Below are 26,046 nucleotides of genomic sequence, written 5' to 3'. Positions count from 1 at the left end.
GAGTAAGTCTTGTTCTCTAATGCAAATTTGTTTCCAGTCATGCTTACCAACCCAGTGGTCATATTATGTAGACCTAATTAATGTTCATGATATTATATTTTTGTTTGTTAATTAATATTTTTATTTGGTTAAAGAATATGTGAATTATGCTCATTCTTTTCCAATTATTTTTTTTCTATTATGGTTGAAGAAGCTGGTTTCAAGAGAAAAATCTAATAAATAATTCTGAAAAGAGTTTTCATCTTGTTTCATTCATCTGTTGTATTTTTAAAGTTAGGGTTTTCTACCATCATCATATCAAAGAAGAAGAGACTCTTTAAACCACAGACCTTTTTTTTGTCTGAGGGACCCTTGGTCACTAGAGCTCACTGGCTCACTCACTCATCCCGTGACCTTGGAGGCCATAGGGGTGTCCTGATGGATGATTGTCAGGTATCTCCACAGATCACAGATACCAAGGGTGAGGCTTAAGGCCCAATTATACTCCATTTTCATCCGTAAATAAGGGCGTCCGTTTCAAACGGTGTAATCGTCACTGCCCACATACTTCCATGCGTCTTTCACGTTGGTATCATGTTATTAAGCAATACATCCACCAGTGGGCAGTAGAGAGTCAAATGTATGAGTGTGTATGTGGTTTTCCTCCGTTTCGTGCGTATCCGTCAGCTTTCAGATGACGGACAGAAAACGGACGAAATGAACGCAGAGTACGGACAGAAGGCTCTGTCCGTCTCCGTTTCCGTCTTTAGCGTTGAGTATAATTGGGCCTTTAGAGTGCATTGGGAAAGGAGTACATTACTGTTAAATTTTGATGAAGTAACTAATAACCACGCAGGCACCCACCCAACCTAGTGTTATTCACCCCCCCCCCCCGCCATCTTTTTTGGTGAACAAAACAACACAGACAGTTTGGGACCAGGGACGGACTAGACAACAGCGACGCTCTGTGGAGATATGCGGTACTGCTATATATGATTTGGGGACATGTTAGGTCAGTTTGGCTGGGTGTTTACACGGGAAACACTTTACGACACGTGTGCAGGCTTTGTTGTCCTCATGGGGTACGTGCACCTCTGCACGTCAGCAGAGAAACAACGACTGCTCGTAGACCTACTATGAAGGAAGAAGAAAGAAGAAACCAGGCAAATGTGTCCACTTAGGAACTATTAGGCGATGAGACGAGTTTTCTGTTTCCAACACGGAGAAGAAGTAGGAGGGCTCCGACTCAGTTTGGACGATTTGGCTGTCTGAGCCGTCTGAGCTAGCCTGTGCAAACCTGCAAAACTTCAAAATATAGGAAGGCGAAGCTGCTTTTGACAAATTTCAGATGCAACAGCGACTTACGTAAAGAAACATGATAGTGAGGAAAATACAACCAGGAACCTGCAGAGCCTGGCTGTCTCGGGTGAGTGGTTTTTCTTCGCGTTTCCTTCTTCACTGTAACTAGACGGGCCATGCTACAGCCTGACACAGTGGCCTAACGTTATTGTTGCCTAGCCTAATAATTTACAGTATAGGCCAGTGGTCAGTGTCACATGCATAGCTGTTCTGGTTTGGGGCAATGGAACTAAGAAAGAGCAACTAGTGATCAAGTTTCCACCTTCAGCCGTCTTTCATACACTTCCTATTGTGATACGCCCTAGGTCTGCTCTGCCTTCTGCTTGGCTTTCAGTCAAAATATCATGGAAGTGAAACAGTGTTATGTTGTGTCAGCACTCAGCACTGCATGCATTACAGTTGTCTCTGCACTGACAGTGGCCTACCTGTACATCTGCACTTAGTGTAGAAGTTTGGCTTGATCATTGTTATTTTACTTTCTGTGTTTACTTTTATGGTGAGGAAAAATGATAATTACACAAGGCAAGTACAATAAAAAATATAATAAAATGCATGCATACATACATACATACATACATACATACAAGATACAGAGTTGTGTACAGAAATCTGAAAAATAAATAAAATAAAGATAGTAAGTAAACTAATCAGTCAAAAATGCAGGAGGGGAGGGATTATTCAGGGAAACATTATTATTTATTTTTTATTGTGTTGCACACATGCAGTAAATACAGGACCTGTCATCTCCACTGTACCTCACAGTCACACTTGATGTCACTAACATGTCCTGAACCTGCAGGTGACATCCAGACAGGAGCAGTGTTTCTCCTCGGCGCCCCCCCAGCCCGTGCCCCCGCTGGCTCAGACGCTGCAGGGCTACCTGACAGCCCTGGAGCCCCTGCTGCCCCCCGACGAGCTCAGCCACACCCGCAGGATGGTGACGCAGTTCGGCCAGCCGGGCGGCCTGGGCCAGAGTCTGCAGCAGGGCCTGGAGAGGAGAGCCGGGCACAGCAAGAACTGGGTCTGTTATATCAGTCAGTATAGGAAACCACACGAGTTTTAACGGTGGACAGATAACACTGCAGTGATTTTTTTTGAGCACGCAGGGGTGGATGAACAGCACTGTTGATATTGATGTTGTGAAACTGTTTAAAGTCAAGTTTATTTATATAGCCCTAATTCACAAGCATGTCTCAAAGGAATTTACAGAGAATCTATTCAGATCTAGTTAGATACTAGATCTAACTAAACAAGCAATGAGCAAAATGGAACAAATTATATATAAAACAACATAGCAAAAAAGAAAACAAGAAAATGCAAGGTAGGTAAGAGAATATTTTAGCAAGACAATCTATAGCTATTCTACAGCCTAACTGACCATCACATTTTTTTCTTTTTTCTGGGTACCCACTTTTTCAAAATGACAAACCGTTGCGACCCAATTCACAATAGGCCTTATCTAGCAATCGTGAGAACAGCAAATTTGTGCATGAATGAGCATTCCTGACCATTATTTACTGCCATTTTTGCATCACCTTATATTATCTTGAATAGGTAAACGAGCCATTTCAAAGAGAATATATGTTTTATGCACATGTTATTGAAAACATACACTCGTTAAATACTTTATAAATAAAATCAAATAAATGCATTTAGGCTGAGTTAACATTGTTTTTATTTCCTCTCATCAGTAAAACAATATACTAATAAATTAACCACCGCGCAACCAACCAGCACCTGATCATTCTACTGGCTGTGCGTGGGGAATTCTCTTAACAATATACAAAATAAAAGACTGGAAGAAATTATGCAAATGTATTTGGCGACCCAAATAAAATCTCCTGCGACCCCCCTGTGGCTCCCGGCCCAGTCTTTGGGAAACACTAATCCAATCTACCGTTAATCCCCCAGACTTCACTTTACCCTAAACGCAGTGACCGTGGCTAAATGCAGCCCAGGTCACAGTATCCAGGGTCACCCTAAATGCATGCAAGGAAAAACTCCCAAGACAAACCATAGGTGGTTCTGGTGAACTTGGACACCAAATTGTGTGTTTTTTTTAATCTGTGCTTTTCAGGTTGTTTTACGGATTAATTAATGGAAGAACCCTAGAAGCTGCAACATGAATTATTTCTCGAGATCATAAAGATTAAACACAACAATAAATTTCACATTTCATCAATCAAGCCTCGATTCCTCCAGGACCACATCAGCTCTCTGATTGGGTCTTCTTGACCCCTAGGTTGAGAACCATTGGCTTAAAATATATTTTGTGCCTCTAGCTTGACAATTCTAGTATTCAACTTTCAATAATTTTCCTTGTTAAGGAAATTGATAGGAATTTACCTCAGTAGTACAACTCTTAGACGATAAGACAAAAAAAATGCTCTTGATCCCTCCGTCCATTTTGTTCTGCTAGTGATTGTTGATCCTTGGCTGTGACTAGTGTGCACCTAACTGGTCTCTCCTGTGCAGATCTCAGACTGGTGGGTGCAGTGGGCGTACTTGGAGAGCAGACAGCCTCTGCCTGTGCACTCGAACCCGGCCATCTCTCTTCCCAGGAGAGACTATAATGGCTGGAGGAACCAGCTGGTGTGAGTGTGGAAACCTAAACACTTATTATAAGAGTTTAAATGTAACTCTGGGATGAAGTGAACTTTTCATGGCACAGTTCAAAGAAACACAGACACCAGGCCAAGCAGACGACAACAATCCATTTATTTTCGTCCGCTCTCTGTGTCATCATGTAGTTGTGTTTCCAGTGAGGAGGACACATGTCCAGTTTTTGTGGCTCGTACACAAACCTAAGCAAGTGTTGACAGGCTCTGGATGGACACACACACACACACACACACACACACACACACACACACACACACCTTTTGTTTTGTAAATCGTCACTTTGTTACCCGAGTCCAGTTTTGTGAGTTTGGTGTTTGAGCCTCAGTTGAAGGATGACATGCTCCTCTGTGGATTGAGGAAACTCCACAACCCTTAGTCTTATGAAATCCCTTCAAAACCAGCTATAGAAATGTAGATATGCAATATTTATACAGGCTCTGTTATGCATGAGTAATCTCTAAACTGCATTTGAAATGTGTGTGAACATCGTTCACACCGTGACCATATTGGCACCTCAAGCAGATTTTCCTGAATATGAATCGTTGAGGAATCGTACCTCTTGTAAGACTGAGGTACGATGGACATGCATCTGAGTGTTGACATAGCACAAGTGAATAATCAGCTTTTCTACATGATAATAAAACTCTGACGAAAACATGTTTGTTTTCCACTCTAGGTTTGCATCCAAACTGATCGCTGCAGTGCTGGATTTCAAAGCCAAAATCCACACGTAAGTCTTTACCTGTATGATCAACGTGGGCCAAATACAAAACTGTTTTGGGCTAATTTAGCCGCCATATGGATGGGGGTTAACACACAGCACAATACAATGAATACTAGATGGTATAGCCGACCACAGGGAAGTATTTGGAAGTACATTTTGTAAGCTTTTCTGACGGCATCTGAATCACATATACTGTAATTACAATACAACAAGCAAAATAAATTCAGATTCAGATTCAGAAAACTTTATTTATCCCCAAGGGGCAATTCAGTTTCTGCAGTTCATCACCGTTGCGGGTAAACACATTATGTCTCTGTCCTAAATCACAAGATACAAAATGTAGACATACAAAGAGAAAAGAAACAAAGGAGAAACTCAGTGTGATCGACCGAGGGGAAGTGCATTTTGGTTCCTCGTGTCCCACAGCACACATGGATCTGAGCCGCATAGATGCATGGCGCAACATTGATGTACACATGTAAAGTGCATAAGGTGCATGTGTAAACAATTGGTTTTAAAAGAGACATAAATAAAAAAAAAAAAAAAAATTGCATACACAAAAAAAAAAGTGCAAATGTTAGGATGCAGTGTTGTTGGTTCAAGTACATACTACATACATACAGTAAGTAAGTGCAGGATTTGAAGTAACGGTTTGTTCTGCAGGGAGGTGCCCGATAGCGCCGTCCCAGCGGCAGGAGGGCAAATTTAGAGGACAGGATATGGTCAGGTTGGTCCATAAGACCTTTTGCTTTCTGAACCACTCGCTTCTTCCAGAGCGCGTTCAGGTCACTCTGCTGGACTCCAATAATTTTGGAGCAGACTTTGACAATATTGTTAAGGCTGTTTCTGTCCTTCACAGACAAACCGTTAAACCAACATATAAAAGAAAAGGTTATGAGGCTCTCAATATAAGATCTGTAAACAGTGCACAGGATGGTTTTTGACACTTTAAAGGAGGATAAAACAAATGATATGAATTGCCTGCAACAAATACTTCAGCCAAGTGTCAGGTATAAACTGATCACCCATAGGGTTGCGTACCGTTCACATTTGAACCGGTTCCGGTTCCGGTACCTTTTTCCGGTGCTCTCTCCATAAGTACAAACATGTAATTTCAGTTGTAAAAAAATAAGTAAAAATTTATCAATTTCAACACTATTATTTATTTAGACCTTTTCACACACAGATGCGCTCTCAGCAAGTACCGAAATTTGGTACCGATAGATTTGACTTGAATCGGTACTCGGGTAATACCGATGTAATTTGGTCGGTACCCTTAAAAGTACAGATTTCGGTACCCAACCCCTAATCACCCAGTAGTTTGTGACACAACTCAATCCAACGACTCTTTTAATCTCCTGTGTTGCTGTGTCACTTTCACTAACAGCTATTCCAGTGCTCCAACCTTTAGCCTGGATGCCATTGCCCTTTATTAATTTGCTGTATGAAGTTCATCTGTATCTAATTTTATTTTATTACTGTCTAACTGTCGGTAACAGTATCTGTGTAAAGCCAGCTGTACACTACTGATTTTGAAACCTCTCCCCTGCCATCTCTTCTTTGGGTTAAATAGTAGGTGTCAATAAAGGACCGGATGGGCGGGGTTTGCCATATAATTTGCCAACTCCACCCATCTGGCGCCTAAGTAGGCTAAAACAAACCCTACAAAGTATTTGCAAAGTATTTCTGTTACTTCATCCAGCTCTCTATTATTTTCTCTTTCTCCCCTGCTGTCTATGGCCATAACTCTCTACAGTCTGTCCCCACACACACGCACGCACGCACGCACACACACACACACACATACACACACACACACACACACACACACACACACACACACACACACACACACACACACACACACACACACACACACACACACACACAAACACAGTTTGAGGTGTCACATATCCAAATAAACCAAGCAGAGAACACTATTAATACCTGCCTTCTCTCTGCCTCTCTCTCTCTCCCCCTCCCTCTTTCTCTCTCCCCCCTTCCCTCCCTCTCTCTCTTGTTCTCTCTCCCCCCCTCCCTCTCTCAGCGGCCAGTTGCCAGCAGAATACATGCGAGGGAAGCCTCTGTGCATGGAGCTCTTTCCCCTCCTCTTCTCCTCCTGTAGGATCCCGGGTCCCAAACACGACTACATCGCTCACCACGGCCGCTCGCGGCGCTCGCCAACACACATCACAGTGGTCAGGAACTACCAGGTGATGATGCAACACACATCACAGTGGTCAGGAACTACCAGGTGATGATGCAACACACATCACAGTGGTCAGACAGGAACTACCAGGTGATGATGCAACACACATCACAGTGGTCAGACAGGAACTACCAGGTGATGATGCAACACACATCACAGTGGTCAGACAGGAACTACCAGGGGATGATGCAACACACATCACAGTGGTCAGACAGGAACTACCAGGTGATGATGCAACACACATCACAGTGGTCAGGAACTACCAGGTGATGATGCAACACACATCACAGTGGTCAGGAACTACCAGGTGATGATGCAACACACATCACAGTGGTCAGGAACTACCAGGTGATGATGCAACACACATCACAGTGGTCAGGACCTACCAGGTGATGATGCAACACACATCACAGTGGTCAGGAACTACCAGGGGATGATGCAACACACATCACAGTGGTCAGGAACTACCAGGTGATGATGCAACACACATCACAGTGGTCAGGACCTACCAGGTGATGATGCAGCACACATCACAGTGGTCAGGAACTACCAGGTGATGATGCAACACACATCACAGTGGTCAGGAACTACCAGGTGATGATGCAACACACATCACAGTGGTCAGGAACTACCAGGTGATGATGCAACACACATCACAGTGGTCAGGAACTACCAGGTGATGATGCAACACACATCACAGTGGTCAGGAACTACCAGGTGATGATGCAACACACATCACAGTGGTCAGGAACTACCAGGGGATGATGCAACACACATCACATTGGTCAGGAACGAACTACCAGGTGATGATGCAACACACATCACAGTGGTCAGGAATAGGGCTGGGTATTGGTTCAAATTTCAAGAATCGATTCGATTCCGATTCACAAGGTTGCGAATCGATTAATCCCGATTCGATTCGATTCCGATTCGATTAATTTCAATATCGATTTGGTTAGTGATACCAAAATGTGTTTTTTGAGCTGTAACCTGAATTACATGACTGTCCAGTTATGTAAACAGGGGTTCCCAACCTTTTTTGCGCCAAGTAGATACATGGGGAAAAAAAGTTGCAGACCTGTTGTCAATTTTAATGGTTTTAGTTACACATATATTTACTCACCAGGTGGTGACAAAGGGTAAATAACAGCCTTTTCATCTGTCAATAAAGACACTTTCACAATTATGCACAGTGATTTGATTTCATCCTATATCATTTCTAAAAGTAGATATTAATGATCAAACATTCCCATTCATGTAGTCTACAGTATTTATGTTTTTGTTTAAACTACAAACATAAATAAACGTCAACTTGGAACTATGTTTCAACTACCACACACAGCATAATATTTTAGCCTGTTTATTAAAAAAAAAGAATAATAATAATAATAATAATTAAAAAAAAATCGATCTCTGGACATATTAACACGTTCACTGCCAATGACGTGTTTTTTCGATTTTGTTTTTTTGACGGTGGGATGTGCATCTAACCCTTTTACATCTCTTATATAAGTATTGGACGTGTACAACGTGTACAACCCATTCCACCGACCCACTAAGTGGCGACAGTGCTTTCCTGACTAGAGGAAGGCAAGCAAAAAGCAGTGTGACGAAACCATTCTCTACTGTAAAATGGATTGGCGAAAACGCTTTCACTTTCGCGCATTATCGCGCTGGGAGCTGGCGGTGGGGGATTCCAAAAATAGACTGGGTGGAAAACACACTTTGAAACACGCAGCATAAAGCCTAGAATCGCACAAAGCTTCATCAAAGCTCTCAAACCCAAGAAACAAGTGAGCCCTATCCACACTCGCTGCCAGGGAGGGAGGCTGCTCAAACTCGCAGCAGCAGCAGCAGAACACTCGCTTGTGACAAACGCAGGCTGAAAGCCACCAGACACGCCCACGGAGGGAGGAGTTTGAAGGAGAGGGCGTTCAGAACTATATTGTTTAGATGTCTGATCTCTCACTGATGCCAAAAATAAATGGTTAAAGTGACTGTTCTGCCTGTTTGATTGAATTTCACAAAACTGCGATTATCTCAGCTTTCACTCTCAGACGCTGAAACCATGCTGTACTCAACGGCTAATATCTACATAACTACTAACTCTACAAACTAACTCTTTTAGACAGAGAAAGCACACATTCTATTAGTACTTTTGTGAACTTTGTGTTCACAAAGTCGAAGCAGAAAATAATCCTCGGCTCTTGTAAAATGAGCCAGAATCCTCAAAAAAAACCTCTGGCAGAACCTACCTACAGTAAAAAAAAAAAGGCTGGCAGTGAATGTGTTAATTGATATCAAAGGATTAAAATAAAAATCGATTAAAAATCGGAGAATCAATTTTTTGAACCCAGCCCTAATCACAGTGGTCAGGAACTACCAGGTGATGATGCTGCTGGATTTCTGTCTTCTTGTTGCCCCTCCTTCTCAGTAGGGGTGGGGGGAAAAAATCGATTCACCTAAGTATCGCGATTTTTAATGTCACGATATTTTGGATCGATCTTTTATTCCAGAATCGATAATCGCAAATTAATTTTTTTTTTTTTTTTTTTTTTGTGTGTGTGTGCTTGCAGTCAGGCCACTCACTGAACAGCAGGCTAGGCGCCGCCTACTGGTTTACTAGTGGTTTTATTACTTTATTAGTTAGTCTGAATCTCTGAATCTCATTGTAAAATTGGACTTCAAACGGCCCAAATCTGGCTTCAAACGGCCCAAATTTCACGCGCGTTGGCCCATATCGGCCTGGCCTGCTTGGTATCTAATGCCCGGCCTGAATTATGATCCCAGTCCGCCCCTGTTTTTAACTATATCGCCCAGCCCTACTCATGATATATAATATACAGTCTCTAGTGTATGATTCAACTTTTCCCATGTTCTAATCTAGTGTAAAAAAGCAAACAAACTGAAAAAAGAAAAGAAAAAAATAAACAAAAATCGCAATAAATCGTAATATCGAATCGCAATAATCGTAGAATCGCAATACTTAAGAATCGCAATATAAATCGAATCGGCACCCAAGAATCGTGATAGTATCGAATCGGGAGATAAGTGAATCGCCACAGCCCTACTTCTCAGCCCTTTATTGTATGCATCTTCACATTGTTTTTCACCCTTTTGGGATTTCAAGTTATACGACTTTGTCATGTCAGTTCTTGTTTCTTGGCATTCCCAGAGAAAGCTCTTCACGCTAAGCAGATTATCTTGTGCGATCACACCTACAGTTTGTTTACTTTGGTGTGAACCAGCTTTACTGCATTTTTGTATTTGGATTGTTAAGTAACAAAAAGTCACATAGATGCAGAAGTAGCTTGTTTTGGCAACCTGTCATCCAATGAGATTAGAGGAAGGAAGTCAAACCAAATCTCATTCAAGTCTGTGTAACTTTAGCTACAGTATGTATGCAGGATGGACTTCTTACCTTCTCTTGTTTTCATATCAGATAAGAACACATGAAGAAATAGCTGAATATGAACATCATTCAAGACTGCGGGTTTCTATGAGTTCATTTTTGTTATGCTAGGCTTTCCAAGCAGCTATCAGATGTCTTCTTATATTCATAAACCCTTGTGTTTTGGGCTTGTTTCTAGTAGTGGGTTCGTATAACTTTCTCACTCTTAATGAACCACACCACAGTTCACTTAGGCCATGTTTACACCGCAACGCTCCCTGCAGAAAACATCAATCTGTCGTTGCGTTCTCAACTTTGGTTCGGCGTTTACACACAGTGTTGTATGATAATGAATCGCGTGCAGACGGTGGCGGAATAGTGGTTGAAAACGCTGTAGTGCGCATGCCAGGCAGCTAGGCAGTGGTGTAACGCTGCCACGCAACACCACCGATGGACCACGCACCTGCGTACAAATACTTCCTTCTGCTTCCTTTCAAAACACTTCCTTCATTTCAGCGCTGTGTTTAAACAAGCAACAATTAGTAGGGAAATCCCAAGACCCACATTTTGAAGCGGTCATTTAATGCCACCGGAATTTGAATACCACTGTCCCCTGCTCAAATGAACCAAACTAAAGGAGTAAATGCTCTTTTGAATAAACCGCTCCTTGGTGGGAAGTGTATTGTCTCGTCTTTGTAAAAAAAACATAAATAGACATAAATAACCCTGGTTTAGTTTTTTCTTTGGCATTTGCGCTTTTATTTGACAGATGAAGTTTGCAATTTCGTTGTATAATTTTTTATGCATTGACAATAAAACTACTACTACTACTACTACATGAAAGCATAGAGACAGGAAAGATTGGGAGAGAGAGAGGGATGACATGACACGAGATGACAAGGGTCCCGGGTCGAATTCAAACCCGGAACGTCGCTCTCACAAGTCACATGGTATGAATCTCAGGCCCACTGAGCTACCAGGATGTCCCAAACACCCGAGTTTAGAGAAGAAAATTGAGAAGACCACACTTCACTTCCCAAACATTCCTCTTTTTTAAACTCACCTGCTGATAAGCGAGACCTAAATGAAGGTGGTCTCCTGATGTCTTTGTGTCTCGCCTCTAGTTCTTCGAGCTGGAGGTGTATAACAGCGATGGCTCCCGGATGACGGAGAGCCAGATCCACGCTCAGCTGCTGAGGATCAGGTCTCAGTCCTGGAAGACGGACAAGGAGCCCATGGGCATCCTGACCAGCGAGCACCGCCACACCTGGGGTCAGGCCTACAACCGCCTGCTGAGAGGTACAGCATGCAGTATATATGTCCAACTAAAGTGTCTTAGAGAATGCGAGACAACCATTTTATAGATATAGTAGAATATGTTTTACAATGTAGGCATTTAGCAGATTTATAGCACTATTATTGGTAGCTGTCAGCGAGGTAGTCAAGACCATGTTCTCAAGTTGAGCTTGAGATGAGAGCAAGACCAAAGGGAGGCAGCAAGCCTTTTTCAAGAATATGTTATTGCTTATGTTATACTATTTTAGATTAAACCTAATTTGAGAAAATATGACGAATGTGTTGCTTTTACTTTTGGATAAAAATGTTCATTTTCTGCTTGATATAGGTGAATGTAGTAAATTGACCAATGCCAAGACGGGACCAAAACAAAAAAGGCTTGAATCTGACAGGTCCAGAAGCACAGAAATCTTGATTTGGGAGTACTGTACTATTCAGTAGATAGCTTTGGTAGCTGTAAATGCAGCTTTATTGACTAAGCACTATTCAAACGTCATCCTTTTTATAATATTGCTATATTTTGATAAATATGCCTGAAAGACTTTATCGTTTGCCAGCACAAAGATAATGTAATAACAGAGTGAAAACTGGATCTCAAAGTTGTCAAGTCTTAATTAAAAAAAGGAACACTGGGATTTAATTTGATGTTTGTTTATACTGTCAGCAGATCAGACTGTGGTTGTACTGGGCAGCTTCCAGGTGTGAATGTGTGTGTGAATGTGTACAGGGCACTCCTGAAAAAGAGAGCATTGCTCTCAGTGAGACTTCCCCTGTATAAATAAAGGTAAAAAAAAAACTGCCTTTCTGTCTCTTTCTATCTTTCCATGCTCTCTCCATGACTCAGATAAACTAAACAAGGAGTCGGTGCGGGTGATAGAGAAGGGACTTTTCACCCTGTGTCTGGATTCTCCAGTCATGAGGATATCAGATGAGAAGTATGTACACACACACACACGCCCAGAAGCCACACTCAGGTATTTTCCTGGTTGCTAAATACAAGTATGTAGGGCAAAGCCTCTGTGGACAGATACCATTGTGTGTTCTGGTATTCTTAAGCAATAATGTACACTTGTCGTCACTTCCTCTAATGTCACACTCGTTCCAATCACAAATAGTTTGGAAATTTTGCCCCAGTTGCTTCGCTGACGCTACATGTTTCCAGCTTTCTATCTAAAAAATGTCACATGCATAAATTTGCATTTCCGAGGTCTCAAATCAATATAGAAACTTGACTTACTTCTTCTGCGTTCCATTCGAACTCAGAGTTTGGAAATTCCAACTTCTTAATAGGAAAATGCAACGGAACGAACAAATGTTTTCCAAGTAGGAAATTCGGGCAACATTTCTCAAACCCGAGTTTTCCGAGTTGCAATTATCTAATGTCAGCATTGCAGCTTACCCTGTAAATAGTGCACAGCATTACTTTTAGCATGTTTGTAATCCTCATAATGCGTTGAAGTACGATTTTCAGCATAATTCTGCGTTCCATTACATCTATACCACTTCTGACCTTTACAGTATGTCATTTCTGCTTATTCTAACTTTGATTGGCAGGTATGCTAGTCGAAAGGCAGCCCAGATTCTGCATGGGGGCGGGACGTTCTCCAACAGCGGCAACCGCTGGTTTGACAAAACACTGCAGGTGAGCAGAAGGAATAGTCTCATATCATGTCAGATAGGAAAAAGAGTCCCACGGGCAGCTGATACAAACTCCTTACAGTAAGAATCATTGACAATCTCACAGCCAGCTGTGTGTGTCTCCTGGTTGAACAGTTTGTGGTGGGTGAGGACGGCTCATGGGGCCTTCTGTATGAACAAGCCACCGCTGAAGGTCCGCCCATAGCAATGCTGCTGGATCATATTCTGGACTACTGGTGAGATACTTGGTCCCTACATTTTATTTCCTGCTGCTTTTGTGGTATTTGTGTGTTTACTACTTTCCTACGACAGGGTGCAAAAATTAACATCCGCCCAAATGCCCATAAAAGTGGTCTTTGGCTGGCTTCGTGACTTAATTACCGTAAATTCCGGACTATAAGCCGCACCGGTGTATAAGCCGCACCTGCAAAGTTGACTATTTTTTTCTTATATAAGCCGCACCGGACTATAAGCCGCGGGTGTTTTAATGTTTTTTTTTTTTTTTTTTTTTTTTTTTTTATTGTGTTTTAATTTAATTATTAATTAATTACCATATGTAAGGGTTCATGCACAGAGGGGATTGTCGGGAAAGAGATGGCTGTTTGAGGAAGCTCCCATTTATTAACATTTCAACAAAACAACATAACACAACACCACCTGTGTTGTTTTTTACAGTGCACACAGTGTCATACAGTGTCATACAGTGTGGTGAAAAGAGGGCAAGAGAGGAAATTAAAACTTATTATAGTTATATAGGATTTATAGTTAGAAAGAGTGCTAAAAAAGAGAGATTTTTTTTTTTTTTTTTTTTTTTTTTTTTTTTAAATCCATAGATAAGCCGCACCGTTATATAAGCCGCAGGGGCCAAAAAAGCCCAAAAAACGGGAAAAAAAGGTGCGGCTTATAGTCCGGAATTTACGGTAATTTTTTATTTTCCATACTGCAGTGAGAAACCAGACCCCAAGAGGGCCCCACTGGTCCCACTAGCGATGCCAAAGAAGCTTTACTTTAACATCGACCGAGACATCAAGAGGGACATCGAGCACGCCAAGCAGAACCTGGACATGTAAGCGCCTGTTTCACCTTCTTGATCTCTCGTAGCTTGTTGTGTTGTGAACAGGCTCGGGTGGGTGTAAATGCAGGGTCACTGCATAATGCCGCTTGTGATAGGGAAAGAATAGCCTTGCTGCATACTGGAAGCTGATGTTTGCTTTTGCTTTCAAACCTAACAAAGCCGAAACATAGGTGGCCTGAGCCGAAGCCACAGGAGTGTAAATAGAGCTATCTTCTCCTCTGTTATTGTAACCTTGCCTAAACAATGTTCTCTCATTGGCTTGGCTGCCAACCTGACCCGCTTAAAGGAACGCGCCAACACTTTGGGAGATTTGCCTATTAGTTGTTGTTGGCGTGTTGGTTTAAAAGTCACTGTTGTGATCCAGGTTGTCTGTCCTGAAGCCTGCATTTTGTCCTTTGAGCACATCCCTAAACACAAGCATTTAAACTGATTTCAGAACAGCCTTAAATCAGTCAGGTGTCTGAGGTCTCAGTGTAGGAGGAAACCTTGCCTTATATTGTGCACTATTGATTTGAGAGGATTTAAGTGCATTGAACAGATGTGAACACTGAACAATATGGCCACTGTTCAAAAACCCAGTTAGCCCATTACAGAATTACCCCTGGCTGTTAAATCTCCTTACAAATATGTTCACTTTAGAACTAGCTTTTTATGAGATATGGGATTATGGGATTATGAGACACCTGGTAGTATTATAAACTGCAGAAATTCTGAATTTGGAGTTGTGCACAGCAGAAAAAAAATCTCTGCATTAGCCACACAGTTATAAATCAACAAGTCACAGAATTGGCAATAACTACTTAGTTTGAATTTCCTGCAGACTGATCAACGACCTCGATGTGAACGTGTTCAACTTCAAGAGGTTTGGCAAAGAGCTGCCCAAGCAGCACAGCATGAGTCCCAACTCCTTCATCCAGGTTGCCCTGCAGCTGGCCTACTACAGGTCAGGACACTGACACTATCACAGGGAACGAGGAGATCTTTGTGTTATTGTTTGCAATAAAATATCACCAATCTGTTACAGTATGTTCAATGCATTTCCAGCAGTGTTATAATTTATCCATTTTCTGTTGCCCACGTTCCCTCAACCTGCCGCATCTACTTCTACTTCAGTTAGTCATTTCCTACATTTCCCAGAATGACTTTCCCAGAGAACAGGCGTGAACGTGTTGCTTATTATCAAAGATCATATAAATATACAGTAGCTAGCAGGCAAACTAGTTTGTGAACATTGGGGCTTCTAAGGTGGAGTAAATATCGAATTACTGCAGATATGATCATTTATTTTGTTATTTGTGGCGTTTTCACACTTTGTTGTGCACATTTCCAGAGAGTTGTGTAATGTGTCAGACACATTGATTTATCTACTGGAAGCATGCTACTGTAAGGAAAAGAGCCATAGTCAGAATTTTGTGATTGCTTGTTCAGTTTAAAATGAGCAGTATTGGGTTTCTGTCCTTCCCATCACCACTAGAGTTCACAATGAGGTGTGTCCTGCCTGTGACATCGCCTCCCAGAGGATGTTTCGAGGAGGACGGACAGAGTTCATCCGCTCCCCGACAAATCAAACACTCAAGTTCATACTGGCCTTCGACGATCCATCCGTGTCGGTGAGGAACAATGTTTCCTTTTGAACCGTTTCTATGTCTATTGAAATTATATTGTTAACTTGTTTGGTGTCGGGTGACTAAATAGTAAGGAAGATGTAGAAAGAGGGAGCACTAAAAAGACTAAACAAGCCAGCAAACCAACATCGACAATCAAGATAAACAACGAAATGCTAACACTGTAATATGTATGTATTTATGTATATATATTTCATGTATGTGTTTATATTTCTATGATTGACATACTGTATATTTACTTTCATAGAATGTTGAAAACATAAAATGGTAACACACTGTGTACTCATGCCGTTTTCTTTGTTGTGCTGCAGAGGGAGGCAAAGCTGCAGCTATTCCGTGAGGCTGTTGATGCCTACAGCGCTCTGACTGAGCAGGTAAACACCACGTAACCCAAACTAATGACATGCAAGTCTGTCTTTTAGTCTCCCGTTTTCACCGTCGCTCGTCCTCTGCTCTGTTCAGGCTCTTAAAGGCCGCGGCATCGACCGCCACCTGCTGGGTCTGAAGCTCCAGGCCATCGAGGAGGGACTGAGCATCCCCAAAGTCTTCATGGACACAGCGTACGGACTGGCAACACATTGGAAACTCAGAACGGGACAGGTGTGTTTGTGTCTGTGTTAGTAACAAATTAGAGACGTCAAAGATGTGTTTACATTAAAGGTATTTACTATAGTGAATGTATGGGGGGGGGGGGATTTTGTGTCAGAAGTTTTCTTGTTGTTTTGGAGCGCACAAAATACCGTTATTGTGTAGCACATTTACTACCTCATCATATATTTGGGGAATTTCCAACAACTAGACATCTCGCGTGCAACGCGTGCTGGATTCCTAGGCTTGCCCCCTGCGCAGGCTCGCTAGCTCGGCCGCTGCGCAGCTGCTGTGGGGTGGACATGTTTTTCATTGTCTGCTGTAATTTGATTGTTAATTCCTTAGTAGTCACATGCCATTTGCGTTAATGCTCTTTTACAATACAGGTCTATACTGTGCCCTTCCCCATTCAGATGATTGACTCTCTTTGCCCATATCACCGTCCCACTTAATCAAAGTCGACAAAGTCATTGATCTTGGTCCATAATCTCGTTTGGCCAGAATTGACAGAATTTACATACAGCACAATCAATAAGAATGTCAGCATTGTTCTTCCGTCTTGCCACCATCTTTTTTTCGTTTCTTTTTTTATTAATTTTTTCCCGCTTTTTCTCCCATTTTCTCCACAATTGTACTTGACCAATTCCCCCTGCTGTCCCGGTCATTGCTCCACCCCTTCTGACGATCTGGGGAGAGTTGTAGACTAGCACCATGCTTCCTCCGATACATGTGTAGTCACCAGCCGCCCCTTTTCACTTGACAGAGGAATTTCACCGGCAGGACGTAGCGTGTGGAAGGATCACGCTATTCCCCCTGTTCCCCTCCCCCCCCGAACAGGCGCTCCAGAGGAGGCGATAGTGCAGTGGCCAGGACTCGTACCCCACCGGCTTCCCACCCACAGACGCAGCCAATTGTGTCAAACCTCTCCACTACCCAGACACCCTTGCCACATCTTGTTAACACTTATATAACACACTGTTATATTGTAGGCATAGTTTAATTCGGATATTTGTCATTTGTGAATAGCGTCTGCATACTGTTTGCCTGATTCTACTCTCACTTCGGTATTCCTTTACATTATCTCATGTCAGCAACATCTCATGTTCTCGTTTCTCTCGTTTCTCTTGTTCCGTCAGGTGCCTGCGAACACAGACAGTGTGATGTGTTTTGGGCCCCTGGTTCCTGACGGCTATGCCATTTGCTACAACCCCCAGGCCGACCACGTCCACTTCTCCATCACCGCCTTCAACTGCTGTGAGGAGACGAACGCAGAAACGCTGGCCCTCACCCTGAAGAACACCCTGTGTCAGCTCCAAGAGCTGCTGCAGCCTGCTGTGTAGGGCTGCGCCTGTGTCCAGGAGGATGCCACAGCTCCACACTAGGAGGAGCAATGGTGGCATTCTTTGTAGAAAGAAAAGAAAGATTTTTTTATTTTCTTAAACCAGCACTTGTCGCTCTAGAAGTCTTGATGAGGCTTGAATGTTTTCTAATGCGTGCTGGCCTGTAATGCTGCAGCGGAGCGTTTTAGTGCTGAGAAAACACCGACGATGACTGAACTCAAAGTACTGGGCTCTGAGGTGCTAATATAACGCTTTTGATAATGAATCTCTTTCATTTTCTATTTTCTATTTTCCCAGCATGAGCTAAGCAAGCAAGTTGCAATATAGCTGTTGCAGTGGATGCACTTGGAGGAATCTGTTAATGCTTAAACTAAAAACAATTACACTGTGTTAAAAGCTTGCCTGATACTCTAACATTAATCACAGGAAGCCAAGCATATCTATGGGTAAATTTACTGCACTCCCCCCTTGCCGGTCATGAGATGACTATCTGATACTCTGCAAATATTAAATGTTCCATGTGTGATGCGTTGCCTTTGGAATCACTATTAATGTTTATCAAACCTGTTTATTTTGTAGGATAAGTGTGTTTGAAAAGGACCAAATGATGCCAGAAAGATGGTTATTATTGGTACAAAGAATAAGAAATGACGGGAGCTTTTGTTGGGTGAGCTCGAACATCTTGTTGGGCTCGAACAACCTGCTCTTCAGTCTCAAAGTCTACTGTATTATGAAATGAATGTAAACTGGCTATTTCCCTGATAGAGGGACGTGCTTGCAGGCCTGGTCAATAAAACCTGTTCACACACTGCTTGGTTAAAATGCTTTTGTGTGCCTGTGGGTGTGGTTAGGCAGGGTGACATCTCAGGGTTGTGTTTGTTTTGCATGGGATAATATGCTGGTTATCCGTGTTCCCTTTTTTGATTGTGTTTTGCGTAAAAGTCAGAAGTTGTGCTTTACAGTGATTTTTAGAACAGCGAATATGCTTTGTTAGGCACAGTACAAACCTTTTATATAACATAAGTGTTAAAAAATAACGCATATGTTCAACAAATGTGTCATTTTGATAATGTAACAAAATGTTCTTTAGGCAAGCGTTGTAGTTATTAAATAGTGTTTAGTATGAGGTGTGATGATTGGTTGGGTTTAGGCATGAGGGTTCGGTAAAAGCTGGCTAAGCCAATCAGAGGCAGAGTAGGGCGGGACATGCCTGCTCCGGACATACGTCACCCCACGTTTTTTAACATCCATGACGTCACCTGCGGCACGCTTATCAAAACCGGAACAAACAAAAGGCAGCGAGGCTCTGCAGCTGGTTAGTGTTTTCCTAAAAGTGTTATTATGCAAGATCAAGATACATAAAGGGAATGCGTTAGATTTAACTGGGTCATCGGAGGGACGCTGGAGCTCTTGAGTTCATCTGAGATGGTGCTGGAAAACAAATGGGAATGATGATACATTAGCCTAAAGTTGAAGCATCAGGCTTTTTATTATTTTTGTTTTAACAGTTTTATTATTTCAAAGATTTACGGGGTAGGTTTGTTTTTAGCTATGATGAAAGGTGCTGTGTCCAGCAGCCGGTGGAGCAGCGGTGCGGCAGGGCTGCTGTGGCCACTGCTCGGTACGTGTCTCTGGGCTGCTGTGGTCGGGTACAAGCCGGTGATCATCGTCCACGGGCTGTTCGACAGCTCTGGGGATTTCACCACTTTACGACGCTTCATCAACGAGGTGAGTCGTGGGAAGATGTTCAGTCAGTGGGCACCTCGTAGGCGCCAGTTTGCAAGACAGTTATTAAAAAGGAATTTCTACCAGGAGTTCAATGTTCACCTTACAAGTTAACGTTACATACTGTAGAGGCCTTATTCACCACCACAGACACACTGGCAATAAACATAGTCATAAATCTATACAACATTATTAGTAGGTATTGATTTCTATGGTATAGTACATTTAGTATTATTAGCCTATGTGTGGCCTGTCACAGTTTACTCAACTATAGCCTACTGTGTCATTCATTATTATAGCATAAAGGTACAACCATTTAGTCTTATAGTTAGTACAATATTCTATAGTTTTAACTGTAGTTAACTATTATGCTGTTATACCATAACAGAGAAAAGGTTGAGTAATGTGTAATATGAAGTAAACTATACTGTAGTAATCATTAGCATATAGTAAAGGTACATCCATTTAGTCATTTATAGTCTATTATAGTTTAGTACACAATGTTCTATAGTTTTCCCTGTGGTCATCTATAATGTTCGATATGATTTGGACTGGCCAAACCATTGTTGATATAGTCTTTTTATTAATTGAAGTTGTCAGTGATTATTTATTGACAAATTTCCCTGTGTAAGAGCATAAATAACCCCCCCCCCACACACACACACACACACATGCACACACACACACACACACACACACACACACACACATCCCCCACCCCTTCGCAAAAACAATCACACACATGAGAGCTGCAAGGGCAACAGTAACTGATTAGTTGAAGATGCAGTGTTAAGAAGAGGAAGTTTTATGGGTCGGTATGATTCAGAAGGTTAGGCCAATATCAAGTTCCCCTTTTCTACCACAACAAAGCTCTAGTGTGAAACCAGATTCCCAAGATTTCGGGGAGGGGTGGGGAGGGGGTACATAAAATAATAGGAGAAATCAGACTTCTCTGGTGTGTTCTTTCCTGCTTACCAGACATACTACAGAATAATCAATATTTGAAGCACACCCTGATCAATTAGTAGTTAAACATTCCACTCCTGATCAATTAGTAGTTAAACATTCCATAAGATAAGTGTTGGTATTGATAACACAGGCATCTGAGAGACAATTAGCCTAAATCAGCATGGATCAGTTTTGCTGCTTATATTAAAATACATTTGAACGCAACAAACATACTAGAATATCAGGAGTTACTGAAACACAATGCCTCCGTTCCAAGTTGCCAACTTAACACACCCTGTTTAATAAGTTATACCATCTATCCTATCTGTCTGTCTTGCAGTCTCATCCTGGAACCAATGTGTCGGTTATTGACCTGTTTGACAGAAGTGCCAGCCTGCAGCCTATGTGGAAGCAGGTGGAGGGCTTCAAGGCAGCTATTTACCCCATAATGCAAAATGCAGCAGAGGGGGTCCACTTCATCTGCTACTCTCAAGGTAGGTGTGTGTGTGTGTGTGTGTGTGTGTGTGTGTGTGTGTGTGTGTGTGTGTGTGTGTGTGTGTGTGTGTGTGTGTGTGTGTGTGTGTGTGTGTGTGTGTGTGTGTGTGTGTGTGTGTGTGTGTGTGTGTGTGTGTGTGTGAGAGAGAGAGAGAATAATGAGATATTGTATTCTGTAAAACTGTGTAGATGGTTTTTTTGGCTGCTGCTTATCTTTTTATAACACATCAGAGTCGTAATAGTCACATGCTGCTTCCCACCCAAAGTCGGAAGTAAAACATTTCCAGCCGGTAGGTCCTAGTCCAGCAGCCCATCTCGGAAAAACCATGGAGGAAACATGGAAGTCTGCCAGATTGTCTGTGCCCAATGTAAACTACTGTTCCTCAACAGCTCAACTAAAGTTATCTTTATGATATTTGGCCTGGTTATCCAGCTAGTTTGCATAGAACATTAGCAACTGTATGTGCAAAATTTACACTTACCACATTGTGTTTTGATAATGTTGAAGTCATACAATGCCGAAAATCAATCGTATGGCTTTTAAACATGTTCAAAGTAATGCTGAGTCACATTCACAGTGGATCGCCATGTTGGCATCATGTGATTTTCCTACTTGAAATTCCAACTTGAAGGGCCCTTTTTTTAAATTTCTTTAGTCGGAAGTCAGAATTTCCAACTTTTCTGACATTTCTGGAATGCAGCATCACACACAGCAGCTGTTTGCTTCCCTTTTTGACCTGTGTTCTCAATGTTGTCGCAGGTGGGCTGATCTGCAGGGGGATCCTCTCCACTCTGTCCGACCACAACGTCCAGTCCTTCATCTCTCTGTCCTCGCCGCAGGCCGGACAGTACGGAGGTGGGCGCAACTTCTCCTAGCAATAGAATCATGAAATATGATGGGAATTTTAAGGCTAAACAATTTACTTGTTGCCACCTGACCTTCTTGTTAAATGAAAAGATTGCCTCTCTCTCTCTCTCTCTCTCTCTCTCTCTCTCTCTCTTTCTCTGTCTCTCACTCCAAATATAAACTAAAAACTATCTGAAAAGCAAGCATGATCATTTGAAACATATTAAGGACTTTATTACCACTGGGGCCACGGTCGTTTGAGTTTCTGAGGTTTGTAAGCAAAAATGCTCCACAGAGACTCCAATTCATGTCGCTAAATTATGCAAATGTATCGTATCTATTGTCGAGCTGATCTCCAGGCGCAACTTCAGGTCTTGATATTTATCCCTGCGGTTGGCCTCTTGTTTCTTCCCAGACACAGACTACTTAAGGTACCTCTTCCCTCAGTTTGTGAAGTCCAACCTCTTCCACGTCTGCTACACCTCAGTAGGACAGAGGATATCCATCTGCAACTACTGGAATGGTGAGTCAGGAAACCACAACAGCAGGAACAATTCTAAAATGTCTTAAATATATACTTTTGCTTGTCAAGCTTGAAAATGGGATTTTCAGTGGGCTCGAAAGACCTTTTGTTATTTTCCAAAGTTTATATTGGATTCAAACCCATGAGTATAATCAATAATCTGTGTCTCTGATCGCTGACCCACCAGGAGTTACTTTTTGACATTCTGGTTGTTTACTCTCTGTCTCCTCCAGATCCACACCACAGAGACATGTATGTCAACAGCAGTGATTATTTGGCTCTGCTCAACAGCGAGAGGTCTAATCCCAATGCAACAGGTCAGCAGATTCTTCACGGGTGAAGCTTGCCCATCAGTTTAATGCTTTAAATTATCACTGGGTTTAGGTTTTTATCTTCTTTTTGAAGTGAGATTAACCAACTTTGACCCCTTACACAACCTATGAAATTGAGTATCAGAGGTTGTTGTGCCTAAACGTCTGTCCATAAATAACTTTGACTTGCAGGTGTGTGGATTATAAATACAAGTAGATACTGAAGAATTAACACACTGCTGAGGATAGGATCATAAAGATGTCAAAATATGAATTACCCTGTTATCTTTCATCACAGATGCTCCAAATAATAAGTGCTCAAATGCAGAAGGGCTATAAAAAAAACTGAATCAATCATTGAATCGATTTAATCTTCCTCAGTGACACAATATTTTCATCACATATTTTCATCACATTCCATCACAATATACACACATCTGATCAACTGGCATTAATTACACATGTGACATGGCAAATAACAAAGTGTCATTTGTCAATAACTGGATAAGAAAAACCTGACACAAATGATCTGGATATTCAAAGCCTCCCATGAAATTCTGCCACGTCCTTTGTTTACATTCATTTACATGTTATTGATACCATTCTCACACAGACATCATTATATGAAGGATATGTGTTGTGCACAATGCACTTCAGCCTCTGAGTAGTTGTCTAAAACTACATGCAGTCACAGTGCTTTACCTGTCACTCACAGAATGGAAGAAGAACTTCCTGAAGATCAAGAAGCTGGTGTTGGTTGGAGGGCCGGATGATGGAGTCATCACCCCCTGGCAGTCCAGGTGAGTCGGTCCCCTGAACTGTCCTGTTCTGGTACTGTCTTTCTCAAAAGCATTGTGGTGCTGATGGTCTTTCCACATCGAGAATGATTTCATGTAAACATTACAGATGAAAACACACAGTTTGTTACCATTACAGCCTTTTATCTTGTACAGAATGATTTTTTCCCCAGTTCATATTGATTCAACATTTGGTTTTCCCTCTGAACTATTAATTTTCAGTACACAATCTCACATTCTGTTCACAATGTTATATAGTATATTTATTTTATCCAGGTTTTAGAAAGGCTTTTTTCCCTCATGTAATATAAAACTGTCTATTATCAGTGTAGGCGTTGTTTCCCTCCATCCAACACTTGGTCTTTGTAGGTCTGCCTGCGAGATTCCTCACATAATCATAATCATCCTATTTGTATTTTCCTTTTCAGTCAGTTTGGATTTTATGACGACAACGAGACCGTCGTCGAGATGCAACACCAAGATGTGAGTGGAACAAACTCTTTGTTTCAGTCTTCTGATGGGTTTAATGTTCAGTTATGCGTGTCTTATTTGTAATCAGTTATATTACATGCTATACATTGAATGTTTAACATATTATGCTCGGGAACTACAGGATAGTGGTTTCTGTCTTCAGTATTGTCTTGCATTTTTTTAAACATTTGCTTTAATGCCCTTTATGATCCATTCCATTCTTCTGGTATGATTTCATCCACTGTTTTTCTGACACAAAGTGCATTGGGGAAGATTAATGATCAACCCTATAACAGATGGCCTTGCCCTCCTGACACACCTTCCTCTTTCTGCTGTTGCAGGTGTATCTGACGGATGTTTTCGGTCTGAAGACCATGGCGGCTCGCGGGGACGTGATCCTGTGTTCAGTGGCCGGAGTCGAACACGTCTGGTGGCACAAAAATGAGACGGTGTTCCACGCCTGCATGGAGAAGTGGCTGGTGTAGAGGGAAATATTGGACAGCACACACACACACACACACACGCACACACATGCACACACATGCACACACACACACACACACAGTTACAAACTGTTTTTTTGTTTGTTTGTGATAAGCTCTTACTTCCACCATGTGTGAAAAAACTCTGCTGCCACAACCATTTCATAGCTTATTTTCAAACATATCTCGTTCTTTCCTTAAAGACGGTTGTTTCAATTTGGACTGACATTTACTGGGTAAAGCATAGATATTATATTACTATAGATGGGTCACCGCAGGCTCTGCCAATCCTAACAAATGGTAGCAGCAAGTCTCCAAAATTGTCACGTGACTCCAATAGATTCAGACCTGCCGAAAGTCTCCCAAGTGGCCATGTCCGTGGAAAACCATGGGCAAAACCCATGTGACAAATGACAGGAAGTGAGTTGAAATTGAGTTGAAATCCCATCGTCTTTGGTTAAAGCATCATTCTATTGCAAACTGCTATTGGCTGATCTCGGTTAACTGCGATGTGGGTTACCTGTGTTGTCATGGATCAACCAATAGCAGACTGCAATAGCATGTTTCAGCCAATAGATGTCAAGCCAACCTGAAAAGTAGTCTTTCTATGTTTGTTTCTTCTTTAAAGTGCTAATGTTTGGTTCCTCATTTGTTTTTATTTTGGAGACATCTTTAGTGATTTGTGGTCGTTGCTGTGGTGTTTCTGCACTACGCTTCCCAGAAATCACTTGGCAATCAAACGGTGTTGCCAGTATTTTCCCATGAGATGCCTAAACTGACTCTGTCACGTATTAATTCATCCATTCATTCATTCATTCACTTCGCTCACTCACTCACTCACTCACAGTTAGCCTGTCTGCCCCTAGTGGCCATTACGAGGCTGCTGAACTGTCTCGGCTGCTTTGCATCTATGGCGCTGTGTCCTTATATTTTCTCTTGATGATTAGGTTTGAGTTTCTGAAGCTACATTACCAGCCTTTTCTTGGCTGTGCTCATGCGGACTACCAACCTCTTCTGCTACATTTCAAACAAACCACTGTTGCTGCTGCAAGAAACAACACTAGGGTGTTCACGACTGCTGCATTTGAGTAGTCATCAACTACTTAAAAAGTAGTCGACTAGTCGATTGATCGTGAGAGAGATATTTTTCAGCCAATAACAATGATCAGTTCTCATCAAAAAGGTCTCAAATACAACCAGTAAAGGGTTGAGTAATGTAGGCGGGACCAACCCAGGGGTAGGTGAAATAGCAGAGTCCTCGATGGGCTCTGAGAGGCTGTTTACAAATGCAGGAGTCTCTTCTCTAAATACCTTAAATCCTGTTTATTTAACATGGCATAACGTAGAAAATGATTGTTCCAACAAATCTATGTTCAACAACAACCAAAGTTATCTCCACCTGCAGTCGGTAGAAGGCCATCTCAAAAGCTTTATTACTGCATGCGTTATGACTGCACAGTGTCGACTAGCGCTTTTGATAGTCTACTATTCTGTGAAACCCTTACACAACACACACGTCACCTCAAGTCAATTGTATTTATATAGCGCCAAATCATAACGAGTTATCTCGAGACGCATCACTCCTTGTTTGCCAGAGGATT

At 42.0% G+C, this 26,046-nt stretch overlaps 2 protein-coding genes across 2 annotated transcripts; both read left to right on the top strand.

The window, feature by feature from the left end:
- Positions 1-992: 992 nt before the first annotated feature.
- On the top strand, positions 993-18,647 carry cratb (carnitine O-acetyltransferase b). The gene is made up of 15 exons (XM_083646808.1): positions 993-1,405; positions 2,138-2,359; positions 3,814-3,932; positions 4,637-4,690; positions 6,732-6,897; positions 11,409-11,583; positions 12,425-12,515; positions 13,135-13,222; positions 13,354-13,454; positions 14,165-14,284; positions 15,114-15,236; positions 15,768-15,903; positions 16,230-16,292; positions 16,381-16,518; positions 17,643-18,647. Exons 1-15 carry the CDS (start codon positions 1,355-1,357, stop codon positions 17,844-17,846), a joined length of 1,851 nt encoding a protein of 616 aa, XP_083502934.1. The 5' UTR covers positions 993-1,354; the 3' UTR covers positions 17,847-18,647.
- Positions 18,648-19,400: 753 nt separating this feature from the next.
- Positions 19,401-24,448, top strand: ppt2b (palmitoyl-protein thioesterase 2b; the record flags this gene model as incomplete). The annotated part of the gene is made up of 8 exons (XM_083646005.1): positions 19,401-19,574; positions 20,860-21,013; positions 21,775-21,870; positions 22,277-22,384; positions 22,618-22,701; positions 23,411-23,495; positions 23,921-23,975; positions 24,305-24,448. 8 exons carry the CDS (start codon positions 19,401-19,403, stop codon positions 24,446-24,448), a joined length of 900 nt encoding a protein of 299 aa, XP_083502131.1.
- Between the last annotated feature and the right edge of the window lie 1,598 nt (positions 24,449-26,046).

Source organism: Poromitra crassiceps, assembly GCF_964638095.1.
Source record: "Poromitra crassiceps genome assembly, chromosome: 11".
In the NCBI taxonomy this organism is placed as follows: domain Eukaryota; kingdom Metazoa; phylum Chordata; class Actinopteri; order Beryciformes; family Melamphaidae; genus Poromitra; species Poromitra crassiceps.
Note: the sequence above shows the minus strand (reverse complement) of the source record. Positions and strands in the feature narration are given on the sequence as shown.